A 12,119-nucleotide genomic window follows, 5' to 3' on the forward strand; every position below is an offset into this window, starting at 1 on the left:
TTATCTTCTGTTTTGATTGAAGGATGTTCTTAGGTAAATTATGTAGAGGATGATGAATCTCTCTGGCTATTTTCATAAAGTCACAAAGGAAAGGTTAAGTAAACTAAAATCTAAAATAAAAGTTTATTTTGTTAATTGAAAGTTAAAAGAAGGATTAAGTAAGTTTTTCCATTCTTTAAAAAAAATGTTTATGCAACTTGTCACTATTTCTTCATGAAATTTTCTTTCTCTAACGTTTCTCGTTACTAAAAAATTATTAAATAAAAACTAATTTTGAAAATAAAAAATAATTAATCACTATATTAACTAAACTGATACTATTTTAGAAACTAAAAACTCATTTCTAGTATCTAATTAACTAATTGATATCTAATTAACTATCAACTTCAGAATCTAAAGTAATTAAAGTAATTAGTGGCTAAAATCTTGATAACTAATTAGATATCAATTGAAAAATTAATTTAAAAATTTAAAAATTTAAAAAATACTTTAAATATCAATAATTTATTTATTTTATAAAATAATATCTAATTTAATTAATATAATAAGTTATTATTTTTATTTTTAAAATTAATTTTTATTTAATAATTTTTTTTAGTGTAATAAGTTGATTGATTATGTAAAATTACATTTTTTAATAAAAAAATTGTCTACTAAAATTTTAATAATTTCTTCATATTATACATGTCTTATACAATGCAAAGCAGCAAATATCGCAACCAGAAAACTCCATTAATATGAAATGGATTCATACAATTGTTATTATGATACTCCATCGATACTTAAATCCAAACTACCTATCTTACAATTATCATATAATCAGTCATAAATATGAAAAAAGAATTAAAATAATAATATATTTACTTGTTAAAATAGATAATTCATGAAATAATGGTATTTGTGATAGTTACCTTAACCGAATCCTACCATCTAACAACCAGATTGAAAAGGCTAGTGATTTAGACAAACAAAAAACAGCAATCTTTCCTCAGTATTTGAAAATTGATTCTCTTATTTAAATTATCTTCTGCTCTCTTACCTGATTATTTCCTCTGCAAATATTTAACCTAATTTTTCTTGTTAAAGTCCAGAAAGTAAACACGGTAAGGATGAACTATAAAGTAAAACAGTATGATTTTGTTATTTTTTAAGTCTTTTATCTATCACAAATAAAGGTAAATTTCTTTAAATACTTTATAATTTCTCTCTCATTAATGTGGATACTGTGATATTCAGATCTAATCCGATTCAAGGTTTAAATAATACACAATCCTCCACCTTGCAGTAAAAAAAAATGTAAAAAAAAAAGTCCTTTTCAATTAGAATGAAGGCAATAGTACAAGTTCAAAAAACTTTGAAAAATGAAAAAGTGAACTAAATAGAAATTATACAAGCGTGAATAAAGGTGGATAGAAGAAAAGATTGAAAATAACAGATGAAGCTTCTCACCTATATTCAATGAAGAACACAAGCTTAGATGCTACCAAACAATGGTTGAGTTGGGAGACGTACCAATACAAAACTGAAAAACACTGCTCCACTGAACTCCACTGCACTGCACATATGACACACTTTGAATTTGATTTGATCAAACTTACCTCACAGCCACCATCAGCCGCCATTTCCACTCCCAACTCCAATGTCTCATTCTGCACCACTCTCCTTCCTCACTCCTCACAAACACATCTAAAATGTTCCAACAAATATACATTTCTTTACTTATTTACTTTCATTATTTTACATGTTATTAATTACTAAATATTACTTCATACCTTTTTTATTAACTTTTTCGATGAGTGATTATATTAAATTAAACAAATAAGACAGCATTCTTCTTAATGTTGTATTTTTTTTTTTAAATTCATATTTCACTGACGCGCGTCCATTTGATGACGAGCAGTTGCTTTAAAATTTTACTGTATTTTGTTACCTTTATCTATCCACTCGAATCCTTTACTTTTAAACGAAACACTTCTAGAACAACGAATGAAGAACACTAAACACATTCCAAACAAAAAATTATCCATGCCAAATAACATTATTTGAAAAAAAAATCATTTTCCCTTTCAAATGCTCAATTCAAATAATATCCAATGCCAAAAAAGTTGCATAATAAACCCCCGACCCAAACCTAGACCAACAACAACGTTATTCTCCCGGAATCATTTCTCATCGCATTAAATTAAAACCAACCAACCAACCAAACTATACCTTTCCATTCTAATCATCCATCACATCATCACGACTCCCCCGGCGGCGGCTGACAGCGACGACTGCAGCTGTAGCAGGTGGTGGTAGCAGTCCGCCGCCGTGGGCCTCTGCTCCGGGTTCTGCTCCATGCACCGATTCTGTAACTCCCTCAGCATCTTCGGCACCCCTCCCAACCCACACGTCCTAATCAAATTCCCCACTCCCCACACATCTACCTTCACCCCATGCAACCCCCGTTCCATCTCCGGCGCGTGGCTCCCACGTGCCCCTGACACGTGCCCCTTCAGCTCCGGCGCCCCAGCCGCCTCGTCAAACCCGCAAACGAACCATTCCTCCCGATCCCTCCGCCGCATCACTTTCTCCCACTTCAAATCCCTATGCATAAACGACAAGTCGTGTAAAGCCACCATCGCCTTCGTCACGAACTTCAATGCCTCCACCAACTCCTCGCAGTTCCCCGGTTTCACGCGACACCCTCTTGGCTTAAACGACAACGCCAGTTCCCTCTCCGAAAAACCCACCAAAACCTCTGCATGCGGTATCCTGTGGTCCAGAATCTCGTAAACCTCCTTTACCGCCATCCACTTCCGCTTCTCCATGAACACCCTCATGCACGTGGTCGGCGTCACCTCCGTCACCACCCCGTTACCGTAGCAAACCCTCTCGAAATCACTATACGTAAACCCTTTACAGTTACTTATACTCGCGCAACGCTTGCTCAACAACGCTAACAACAACCCTATTCTGAAACACGGAACCAAAGCTTTCAGCTTCTCCACTGGGGTGGTCAAATTTACTTCGTGTAAATCGGTGCGGTTAATTATTCCGTCCTGCGACCTGCTGAGCGCGCAAAACGTCACAGTGTTGGCCACCGCGTGGTAGCCGAGAATGTACGGAAGATCCATGTAGGTCCACAGAAGTTTCCCTACTAACGTGGTTGACGGATTGGGTTGCGATTCTTTCAACTGGTGCGTTTCTTCGCCTCTCCAGAGACAGTAATTGTTGACGAAACCGGTTACGTTGGGCCATTGGTCTTGCAACTGGGTCGTTGATTCTGGTGGGGGTGACGTGGGTTTTCGGATTAGGACGAGTTCTTCGGGGCAGAACTTTTGGATGACGCGGTTGATGCACTCGTCCCACAGGGGAATGAAGGAGTCTCGGCTTGATGACGTAGCGAGGGAGAGGCTAGGGTTACTGGTGCGGATTATGGGGCCCACGATGTCGTACATTATGGTTCTGCAGTCCAAGGGCTCGGGTGTGGTTGTGAAGAAGAGTTCCTTCCCTTGGGGAAGTTCCTCGTACACGTCTCTTCGGAGAGGAAAACGTAGGTCTTCCGGTGGTGGCTCTTGTAGGTGACGCTTTAACTCGTAGAGGCTTGGGAGGGTTTGTGGGGACGCACGTAAAAGACATTCCATGTAGTATTCAGTTGGGTCTCGAAAATCCAATGTAGCAATCGCTGCAACACCCAACACAAAGTAATAATAATTCTCTAATCAATTTCACATGAAAACACTACTACTTCAGTGTGTTTAGTGTCACTTTTGTTTAAGACTAAAACTTCCAAATTGATTCTATTTAAGTAATTACCTAAAGGATTGCCTGCTTAAGTTAAGCAAATAAAAAAACATGTCCCAGAAATATTTGAAATACTGCTATATACAGAATTTTCTAACATTTTTAACATAAAGAGTAAACTACCACTACAAAAAAAAAAAAGTGTTTCAAACTAAATAAATATTCAATGCTTTAAGGATTAGTTAAATAGCTTTATTAGTTTAGGGTTACCAATGGGAGGATATTGACTCAAAGAAGAAATCAGTGATTTATTTCACCATTAAATTCTGTAACCGCAAAGAAACAATAAATAAACGACGACAAAACTGATACTGTTCTACGATATTTATTCATTAAATTACTCTTTTTTTTAATGGCTTGTCAGTGTTTTAATTAAAAAAAAATGAGTATATTTAATTGTATTAAGAACATGAAATAAGCACATACTATGATGAATCAAATAAGAAATATCCTAATATGTTATAAAAAAATTAGAAAAATTGAGGTAGGAATGGACACTTTTCGTTGTTATTGCTGAAAGTCTTCTTCTTTTTTGGTTCTAAATTGAAAGCATCAATTTAGAGGTTATTTAGAGAGTACTAGCTAGAACATGAGGGCAGTGACCACTGGGGAAAGAGCACTCACATCTAATGGGAAGTGCTTTGGAGGGAAGTTGGACTCTTTCAGCAAAACCTGGGAAAGAGAGACAATGAAACAGTTAGATAGAATCCTAGAATATGTAAAACAAGGCAACGTAGTTTAATTTAAGGAAACAGGTTTGGTTTGGCACCAGAAGAATCTGAGGCCGGGGAAGACTTTCTTCTGCCAAAAACTTTAACTTGCTGTCCCGAAACGAATCTGTCAACAGAAAAACCTTTCAGAGGCCCATCTTCGAAATATTCCATGGGACAAGGCACCATGGCATCATCAAAGCAAGTGAGTTCATCCGCGTTCAGAAAGCTTGAACTTTGAAGCCTCACTCTCCCTCTATGTATTTCCCCTTCTTCTGCCCATAAACTCACTGATTCCTCCCATGTCATTCTTATCTTCCCAATTCTACGGAGCTCTTTAGATGATGAAGAACCTGAAACATCCAAGAGCGTGTCTAACCCTAATAAGACCCCTCTTGAGCCTTGAAAGAAAGGCTCGCTACCACTTGTTATGGCCAATTGTTTCGTCGTAGCTGCAACAACGGCAAGGTGGTTGGTTAAAAAGACAAGGAACATTGATTACGTTTTCATTTCATTTCGTATTTTCTAATGCATTATTCTTCCCTACAAGGGAGGAAACAGTGCTAAAGGTCAGAGAATTGAAGGAAATATACTGTTCCTTTGAATCCTTCATGAATGTAGCAAAACTACTGTACATTCCATAAAAGGGAAAGTAAATTACAAAAGAAATTAAGAACAGACACTTTACTGTGTGTGGAATTATGCGGTGAAGGAAAAGTGGAGAATTAAAATAAACTAAAAAGTAAGATAATGTGATTTCCCATTTTCATGCTTCAACTACCTACAAACCTGAGAGAGGGATTTCATCATCTTTGAAGGGTCGAGGTGGTGGTGGAAGAGCTCTGGCAGCAGCAAGAGCTGTTCTAGCTTCGTCTCCTGACACAAAAGATGAACCTGCCCTGCCATGAGAGGATCTCATTCTGGAACCCATGAACTGTGCAAGTTCTTCAAAAACATCTTCATCAAAAGAAGCCGGGAGTCTATGTAACTTTCTCTCATACGGTGAAAGCCTGAAATAACTCTTCCCAATTTGTTCCCTCTCACCTCCTCTTTCCCATTCATATACTTTTCTGAACTCACCCAACATGTTATCCCATTTAGTACCTGCAGTTTTAGCATCTCTATTGACCCCGTGCCTCTTGAGAAACTCAGCCACTTCTTTATCTTTATCAGCCCTAGTTTTACCTCTTGTGATTCCCAATTCCGCTTGTTGTTGCTGTTCTGCCCTTGAAGATGATTCAGATCCACCACCACCACCACCACCACCACCTTGGTATTGTTCTTTCCAAGCCCTTGCTAGCCACAGCATTTCGTTGGGCTTCCAAACTGGGCTCACATATTTCCCCTTTCTGAGCTGCTGGTGAACTTGCTCTCCCTCTTGGTTGCTCCCTTCTTGGCCAGAACCTCCTGAGGGTAATGGGAGAGAGTGAGTTGGAGATGAGGAGGTGTCTGATGAAGAAACTGTTTGTGTTTGCGGTTGTTGTGGATTTGATGAAGTATGTGTGGTTGGTGAAGGGCTTGATTCTGTGGTGGGAAGCATGGCCATTTGGGACTGTTTTGGCTGCGAAGGAGGGGAAGGTAGAAGCTGCTTCCATTGTCCACTATATCTGGGTCTCTTGGGGTTCAGTGTCTCAAACTGAGGCTCATAGGGTGAGGAACTTGCACCGCTGGAAACATATAAAGGACTGGAAATGAAAGGGGGTGCTCCAGTCACAACAACAACTGATGATAATTGTTGATGGTGGTGGATAGGCCTAACTTCTGTGATAGCTTCCTCACGTGGGGCTTTAGGAGAAGATGAAATTTGTTGAGTTTGTTGTTGCTGCTGCTGGTGTTGGTGATGGAGGTGTGATTGAGGTTGTTGTTGTTGTTGCTTCTTGGTTGTGTCTCCCTTGTCGCCCATTATGGAGTAATGGGCCCTATCAAAGAAAGGGTTCTGATAAGAGAATGAGACACAAAGAAGGAAGTTAAGAATCGGAACAAGTGTGAGTAGTAGTAACAAGGAGGTGGCTATGCTTGCATTGGAGTTGAACTAGGTAAAGCTGTTGTTGTTGGGTTTAAGTTTTTAATTAATGGGGGGCGTTTGTTTTTTCTATTTGTTGGGGTTGTGGGTGTGACATGTTCTCAAAAGGGTTTTGAATGCGTTTGTTGCCTTGATAGATGGATGATGGCACTTCTGCCATATCTTCAAAAGGGAAAGTCACAAAGTAGAGAGGATCACAGCAAGCAAAAGCAAACATCCGAAACGATGAAAAGTAGCAACAGAAAGGAGAAAAAACTAGAAAGTCAAGAGAGTGTGTGGGAACTGCCGTGAATAAGACGGTTCGGTTTGTGTTTTTCATTTCCATTTTCTTTTATTATCATTAACTCTCTTTTGTAATTAAGTTGTAGTTTTGATGTGTCATTCTTGACAAGTTAAAGAGAGAGAGAGAGAGGGATGTAGTCTCTTGTGTAGTGTAGTGTAAGTCCATGATTAGAGAGGGGTGTGATGATTGTACTATCTCTGAAAAACGCGGCTCTAAGAAGAATTAGCATTTCTTCTTTTCTTTAGAATATTGCATCTATGTTGTGTTTTGGGGTTGAAGTTATTAGTTAAGTAACGTCATTGAATGTTTGTTTGTTATGTGTTTTGTGGTGTTTGAGAATGTAAAGAGAGAGAGAGATATTCGTGTTGAGAGTGAGGGCATGGAGAGACTTGAGTGTGTAAGTGAGGTTTTTTGGAAGAATGAGATAATTAGTGAGTGTTGTTTGTTTTCGGGGTGTGGGAGAGTAAGATGGAGACTTCACGAATCGATGCCTCTGCCTCCAATAAGAAACTTTGGTTATGACAATTTTGGCTCTGTCCTATTTTTCTTCCATTTTATTTTTCTCTCCTTTTTTTGTTGCCCTTGCCCTCCACCTGTCTCACTTCCAGTTTTAGGGTTTTCTTCATTTGCAAGCAAATACTGCTACATTGCTACTTTTGGGTTTTATTTTAGAAATTTTTATTAATTTTATGAAATTAGTATAATTTTAAAAAGTTATTAAAATGAATAAGTTGTACATTCAAATAGAACTGAAATCTTGTAGAGCATACATAATTTCAGTATGGTCAAATTTAAATAAAGAAAGGACACACAATGTGAATTTAGTGTGTTTATAAAAGGTTTTGTTGAGTTTCACCATTGTGTCTTTCAAATTTATATAAGAAACAAAAATGAAGTTTAACCTATACTAATTCAAATTTTTAAAACAAGTGTCCCTGTCCTGGTATTAACTGTGTAGGTGTTGTTGGAGTACGGAATTTTAGGTTCAAACCCCACTTAGCACACTTTGTCAATCTCTAACTTTAACACTATTGCACGGACATGCCCTTTTTTTCACCTCACTTTGCACAATTTTATGTGAAAAAAATGTCTTCAACATTGCATTTTCATTTTTGTTAATATTTTTTTTTTCTTAACCTTTTTTTCTTCTAATGATGAGCCATTGAAGATCAAACATAAATTTATGATCTTGTACATATTTTATAATTTTCCTACCACTAAGTCTGGCGGATTCATTCTTATAGTCTATTTTTTGCATTTTTATATCCTACTTCATATTTTTATGATTGTATAATGGAAATTTTGGACTACTATTACATATTCGTTTCTTCTTTTATTATCTATTTTTATTATTTTTTATAGTTTTTCTTAATTTTTTCTATTTTTTTCCTTTAGTTTCTGTTCTTTTAAAAGGATAGAAATACAAGAAGTGAAGAGGAAGAGATAAAAAGAAAAATAGGTGAAAATGAGTAAAAATTATATTGTTTAACTAAAGAAAAAAATGAAAATATAGATAGGTTGATAGAAGAAGAAAAATATAATAAAGATAATTTTATTATTTATTTAATTATCATTATTATTATAAAATGAAATTGTAAAAAAAATAAAACCCTGTCATATAGCTTTTAAAATCAACATGGATGTTAATGAAAAAAAATTCTAAATAATCCATTGCTTATATACTTGATGCCTTTAAATCAATGAAATATTTAAAGAAAGTAAATGAAAAACTGGTTTGACAGCATGGAAATATATGGACTTAGCTGGTTTGACAAGAAAGATGAGGATGAATTAAAAAAAAATATGGATCTCATGGTTTCATAATTTATTAAAAGATATAGTAGAAAAATGCAAATATTTTAAATAATAATTGTTTTTATTGAAAAAAAAATCATTACTAATAGATTATCATCATCATTATATTTCAATTGTCTATCTATAATCATTGATTACCTTTTTACCTTATTCCATATCATAGATAACAATTGATTTGGTGAAATGCAAGAACTAAAAGGCAAAGAAAGAGACTTTAGATACTTGAATATATTTAAAAAGCATACTTAAAACAAATTTAACAATAAAAAGATGAGAAAAAGGTTAATAAAAGTCTCAACTTATCTAGTACCTATAAGTATTGGTCCTTAACTGTCACCTTGTCTTGTTTATAAATGGCTAAAAAATAAATTTGCTACTTTACTAGCATGTGTCAAACTAAAAACCAAAACGCAATTCAATGATGTTCACTGCCAGGCTGGCAATATCTAAAGAATTTTATTTTATGTGTGTTCCTGTTTGGACTAGGGTAGGGTAAAAAAAAGTAATGGAGGAAAAAAATAGTAGAAATTGACTGATTGAAAAAAATATTTTTATTTTTATTTTAATAATATTATATTAATTAATTATTTTATTATATTAATATAAATAAAAAAATTAATGACATAATAGATCATGTGTTTATAGAAAAATTTATCTTCTGATTTTTTTACTTTTACGTTTTGTTTTGTTTGGATCAGAATGAATTTGCGATGATGCACGTTGTGAGTGATTTCTAGTGAATAGCAAGCATGGAAAGGTAGGGATTGTCCAAAATGGGTTACTCATTGTTGCATGAAGAAATAAAGAGAGGAAAGTCAGTTGGATAATGTTATTTTACATTAGTACCCTTGGTTATTTGCGAAAAATAAAATAAAATTCTAACTCTTTACACATGAGGGTTAATCGATTGAGTTAATTATGGAAACTGACGTGCTGACACAAAAAAAACAATGAACTTTGATTATGTAATCAATTATGGCTTACTTTTGTATGAAACATCAATATTTTATTTTCAATAATCGATGTTCCCTTAATTTTGTAAAGATAATTGATGTTTTCTTGCCAATTATCGATGTTGTCTTAATTTTGTAGGGATAATCGATGTTTGTCTGCCCATAATCGATTTTTTCTTAATTTTGCAGAGATAATCGATGTTTACTTGTTGTCTTATTTTTTAGAAGAAAATCGATGTTCAATATATTTTGTGTGAGCTAACTCTAAACCCTAAATAATAAGAGTGGCCCTAACTCTTGACCATACCCCTAAACCTAAACAAAATATCACAAACATAACCCTAAATCATAATCCTAACATTTTCACTTGAGCTTATTATAATTTGCTTTTATGCAATTAAATTTTTATTTTTTTCAAACAAATTGTTTTATTCCTAATCATTAATATATTCCAATAATTCATTTTTTATTTTTCGAAATATATTCTTACACAATATAAAAAAAAAAATTTACAAACAAGTAATATTCACAAAAAAAAACAAATCATATTCATTTTTCACTTGTTTATGGAAAATTTGTAATCATACATTTATATCAATTAAAAAAATACAATTTCAATCACACTCATCACATCACTTACAAATTTTCATAAATGTTTCCTACAATTTTCATTCTATTTACCTTAATCAAAATGTTTGATTATCTTTTTGGTCTATATTTAGGGTCAATATTCAATTTACTATAGTGTTTTTTAAGAAAAACAATGTTTTTTTTTTAAGAAAATCAATGTTTTTTTAAGAATATCAATTTGGTCTCAAGATTTTTTAAAAAGTATACAATTTGGTCCCTTCGGTTAAATTTCCACCAACGATGTTAACTGCTGACAATTTGGCACACACAGTGTAATTGATATGCAAACGTAGATTGTGCAATTAAAACATATGGTATGTCCATGTAGACACCCCCCGTTTAGGGTTTTATCTTCTTCACGGCGGCAACTATGGTGGTGGAGCCAAGGGAGGAGGAGCGACATAGTTGTTGTTGTTGTGTGGGGCGTAAGTTGTTGTGGAAGGGAGGAAGTACTCTCTTATCTCTTTTCCCCTATGGCTAGGGTTTTGTTCTTCACTCTCTTTCTCCATTCTTCATTTTCCCATATCACCTTCACTTTCCATCTCAAATCAACCATAAAATCCTGCTTTAGTTAACCCTATTGTGCGTTGCCGAAAGAAGTAAGCTTTGTTGGGTTTTTCTGAGAAGGGTTGCATTTTCAAATGGCCATTGGCACTCCCATTTGACTTGTTGGGTTTAATTACCTTTGAGCACCAAATGTACCACTTTGGTAGTATCCAACAATTAAAGGACTTCATGAAAAATCATTAGGTTCACATATGGTCTCATTAGGTTCAAATCTTACACACTAAACATAAAAGTCCACATTAGGTTCTTGAATATCACTACAAGAAATCATTAAATAGTAACCAAATTTAAAGACTAAAATTAATTAGTCACTATATTATCTAAATTGGATACTAATTTAGAGACTAAAAGATTATTAGTATCTAATGTGGTTTCTATTATTAATAAAATATTCTAAAATAGTTTCTAAATTGATATCTAAATTAGCTAACCAAGTTTTAACTACTAATATTTTAGATTCTAAATTAGTATCTAAAGGACTAATAGAGACTAATTTAAAACATAAGTACTTAGTAGCTAATATTTTGCTAACTAATAATTAGATAACAATTTAGAAACTATTTTGTAAATTTTTATTAATAATAAAAATTACTTTAGATACCAATAATTTTTTAGTTTATAAAATGGTCTCTAATTTAGTCAATATAGTGACTGATTATTTTGGTTTCTAAAATTAGTTCTTATTTAACAATTTTCTTGTAGTGTGCGTTGTCAGTTCTACTCTGAAGCAATCAGGCTATGGTGGTCCATTTGTTTCCGAAGCGATAATGGGCCCTGACTATGGATAAATGTTTTTGGTTGTGATGCATGATATGATAAATGATGAAGAAGAAGCCATTGTTGCAAAAGTGACAGTGATAGGAAGATGAGTAGGATTGGGAGAGAGAGGGAAGAGAAAATGGTTTAAGCTTGAGGGTCATTTCTTTTTATCAGCAATAAATAAATTAAATAAAAAAACACTTCAGGGATGTCTCAATCCTTGTACAAAAAACCTACACCAAACAAGTATAGAAAACATATGAAGAACTACAACCTATTCAAAGTTACCTACTACCCACTTTTAGGCCCTTTAAAAGAACAATAGATACAAAAATGAAAAAAAGAGAACAATTGGGTTTACTACAACAGTCCTCTTGATCCTCCACTTTCAAAAACATATAACAAATATCAAGTCCAATTGACTGAATCATTGTCATAACATAGAGCAACATAACTGCACTGCATCAGCTTCATATGTCACGATACTAGACTGCTTAATTCACTCCTTAGTTCCTCCTTCCTCTTCTCCTTGGTCCTTGTTGCAACTCGTTTTCCTTTTAATATCTTAAACTCCATGTCAGAGTTCCTCTTTT

The 12,119-nt window shown here is 34.2% G+C and overlaps 1 protein-coding gene across 1 annotated transcript; it reads right to left on the bottom strand.

The window, feature by feature from the left end:
- Positions 1 to 2,041: 2,041 nt before the first annotated feature.
- On the bottom strand, positions 2,042 to 6,536 carry LOC137837707 (Protein kinase superfamily protein). Its single transcript, XM_068646810.2, has 4 exons — positions 5,286 to 6,536; positions 4,556 to 4,948; positions 4,411 to 4,458; positions 2,042 to 3,667 (listed from the first exon to the last, which is right to left on the bottom strand). The coding sequence occupies exons 1-4, from the start codon at positions 6,397 to 6,399 to the stop codon at positions 2,232 to 2,234; spliced, it is 2,991 nt and encodes a 996-aa protein (XP_068502911.1). The 5' UTR covers positions 6,400 to 6,536; the 3' UTR covers positions 2,042 to 2,231.
- Positions 6,537 to 12,119: the final 5,583 nt, after the last annotated feature.

The sequence above is a fragment of the Phaseolus vulgaris genome, chromosome 4, assembly GCF_051622355.1.
Source record: "Phaseolus vulgaris cultivar YP4 chromosome 4, ASM5162235v1, whole genome shotgun sequence".
Lineage (NCBI taxonomy): Eukaryota > Viridiplantae > Streptophyta > Magnoliopsida > Fabales > Fabaceae > Phaseolus > Phaseolus vulgaris.

Excerpts from the sequence above, each read along its gene's own strand:
- LOC137837707 (XM_068646810.2), bottom strand. The coding sequence starts at position 6,399 with ATGGGCGACAAGGGAGACACAACCAAGAAGCAACAACAACAACAACCT. Across the intron at positions 4,949-5,285 it reads TGATGAAATCCCTCTCTCAG|CTACGACGAAACAATTGGCC; the intron begins GTTTGTAGGTAG and ends CCGTTGTTGCAG. Across the intron at positions 4,459-4,555 it reads CCCGGCCTCAGATTCTTCTG|GTTTTGCTGAAAGAGTCCAA; the intron begins GTGCCAAACCAA and ends TCTCTTTCCCAG.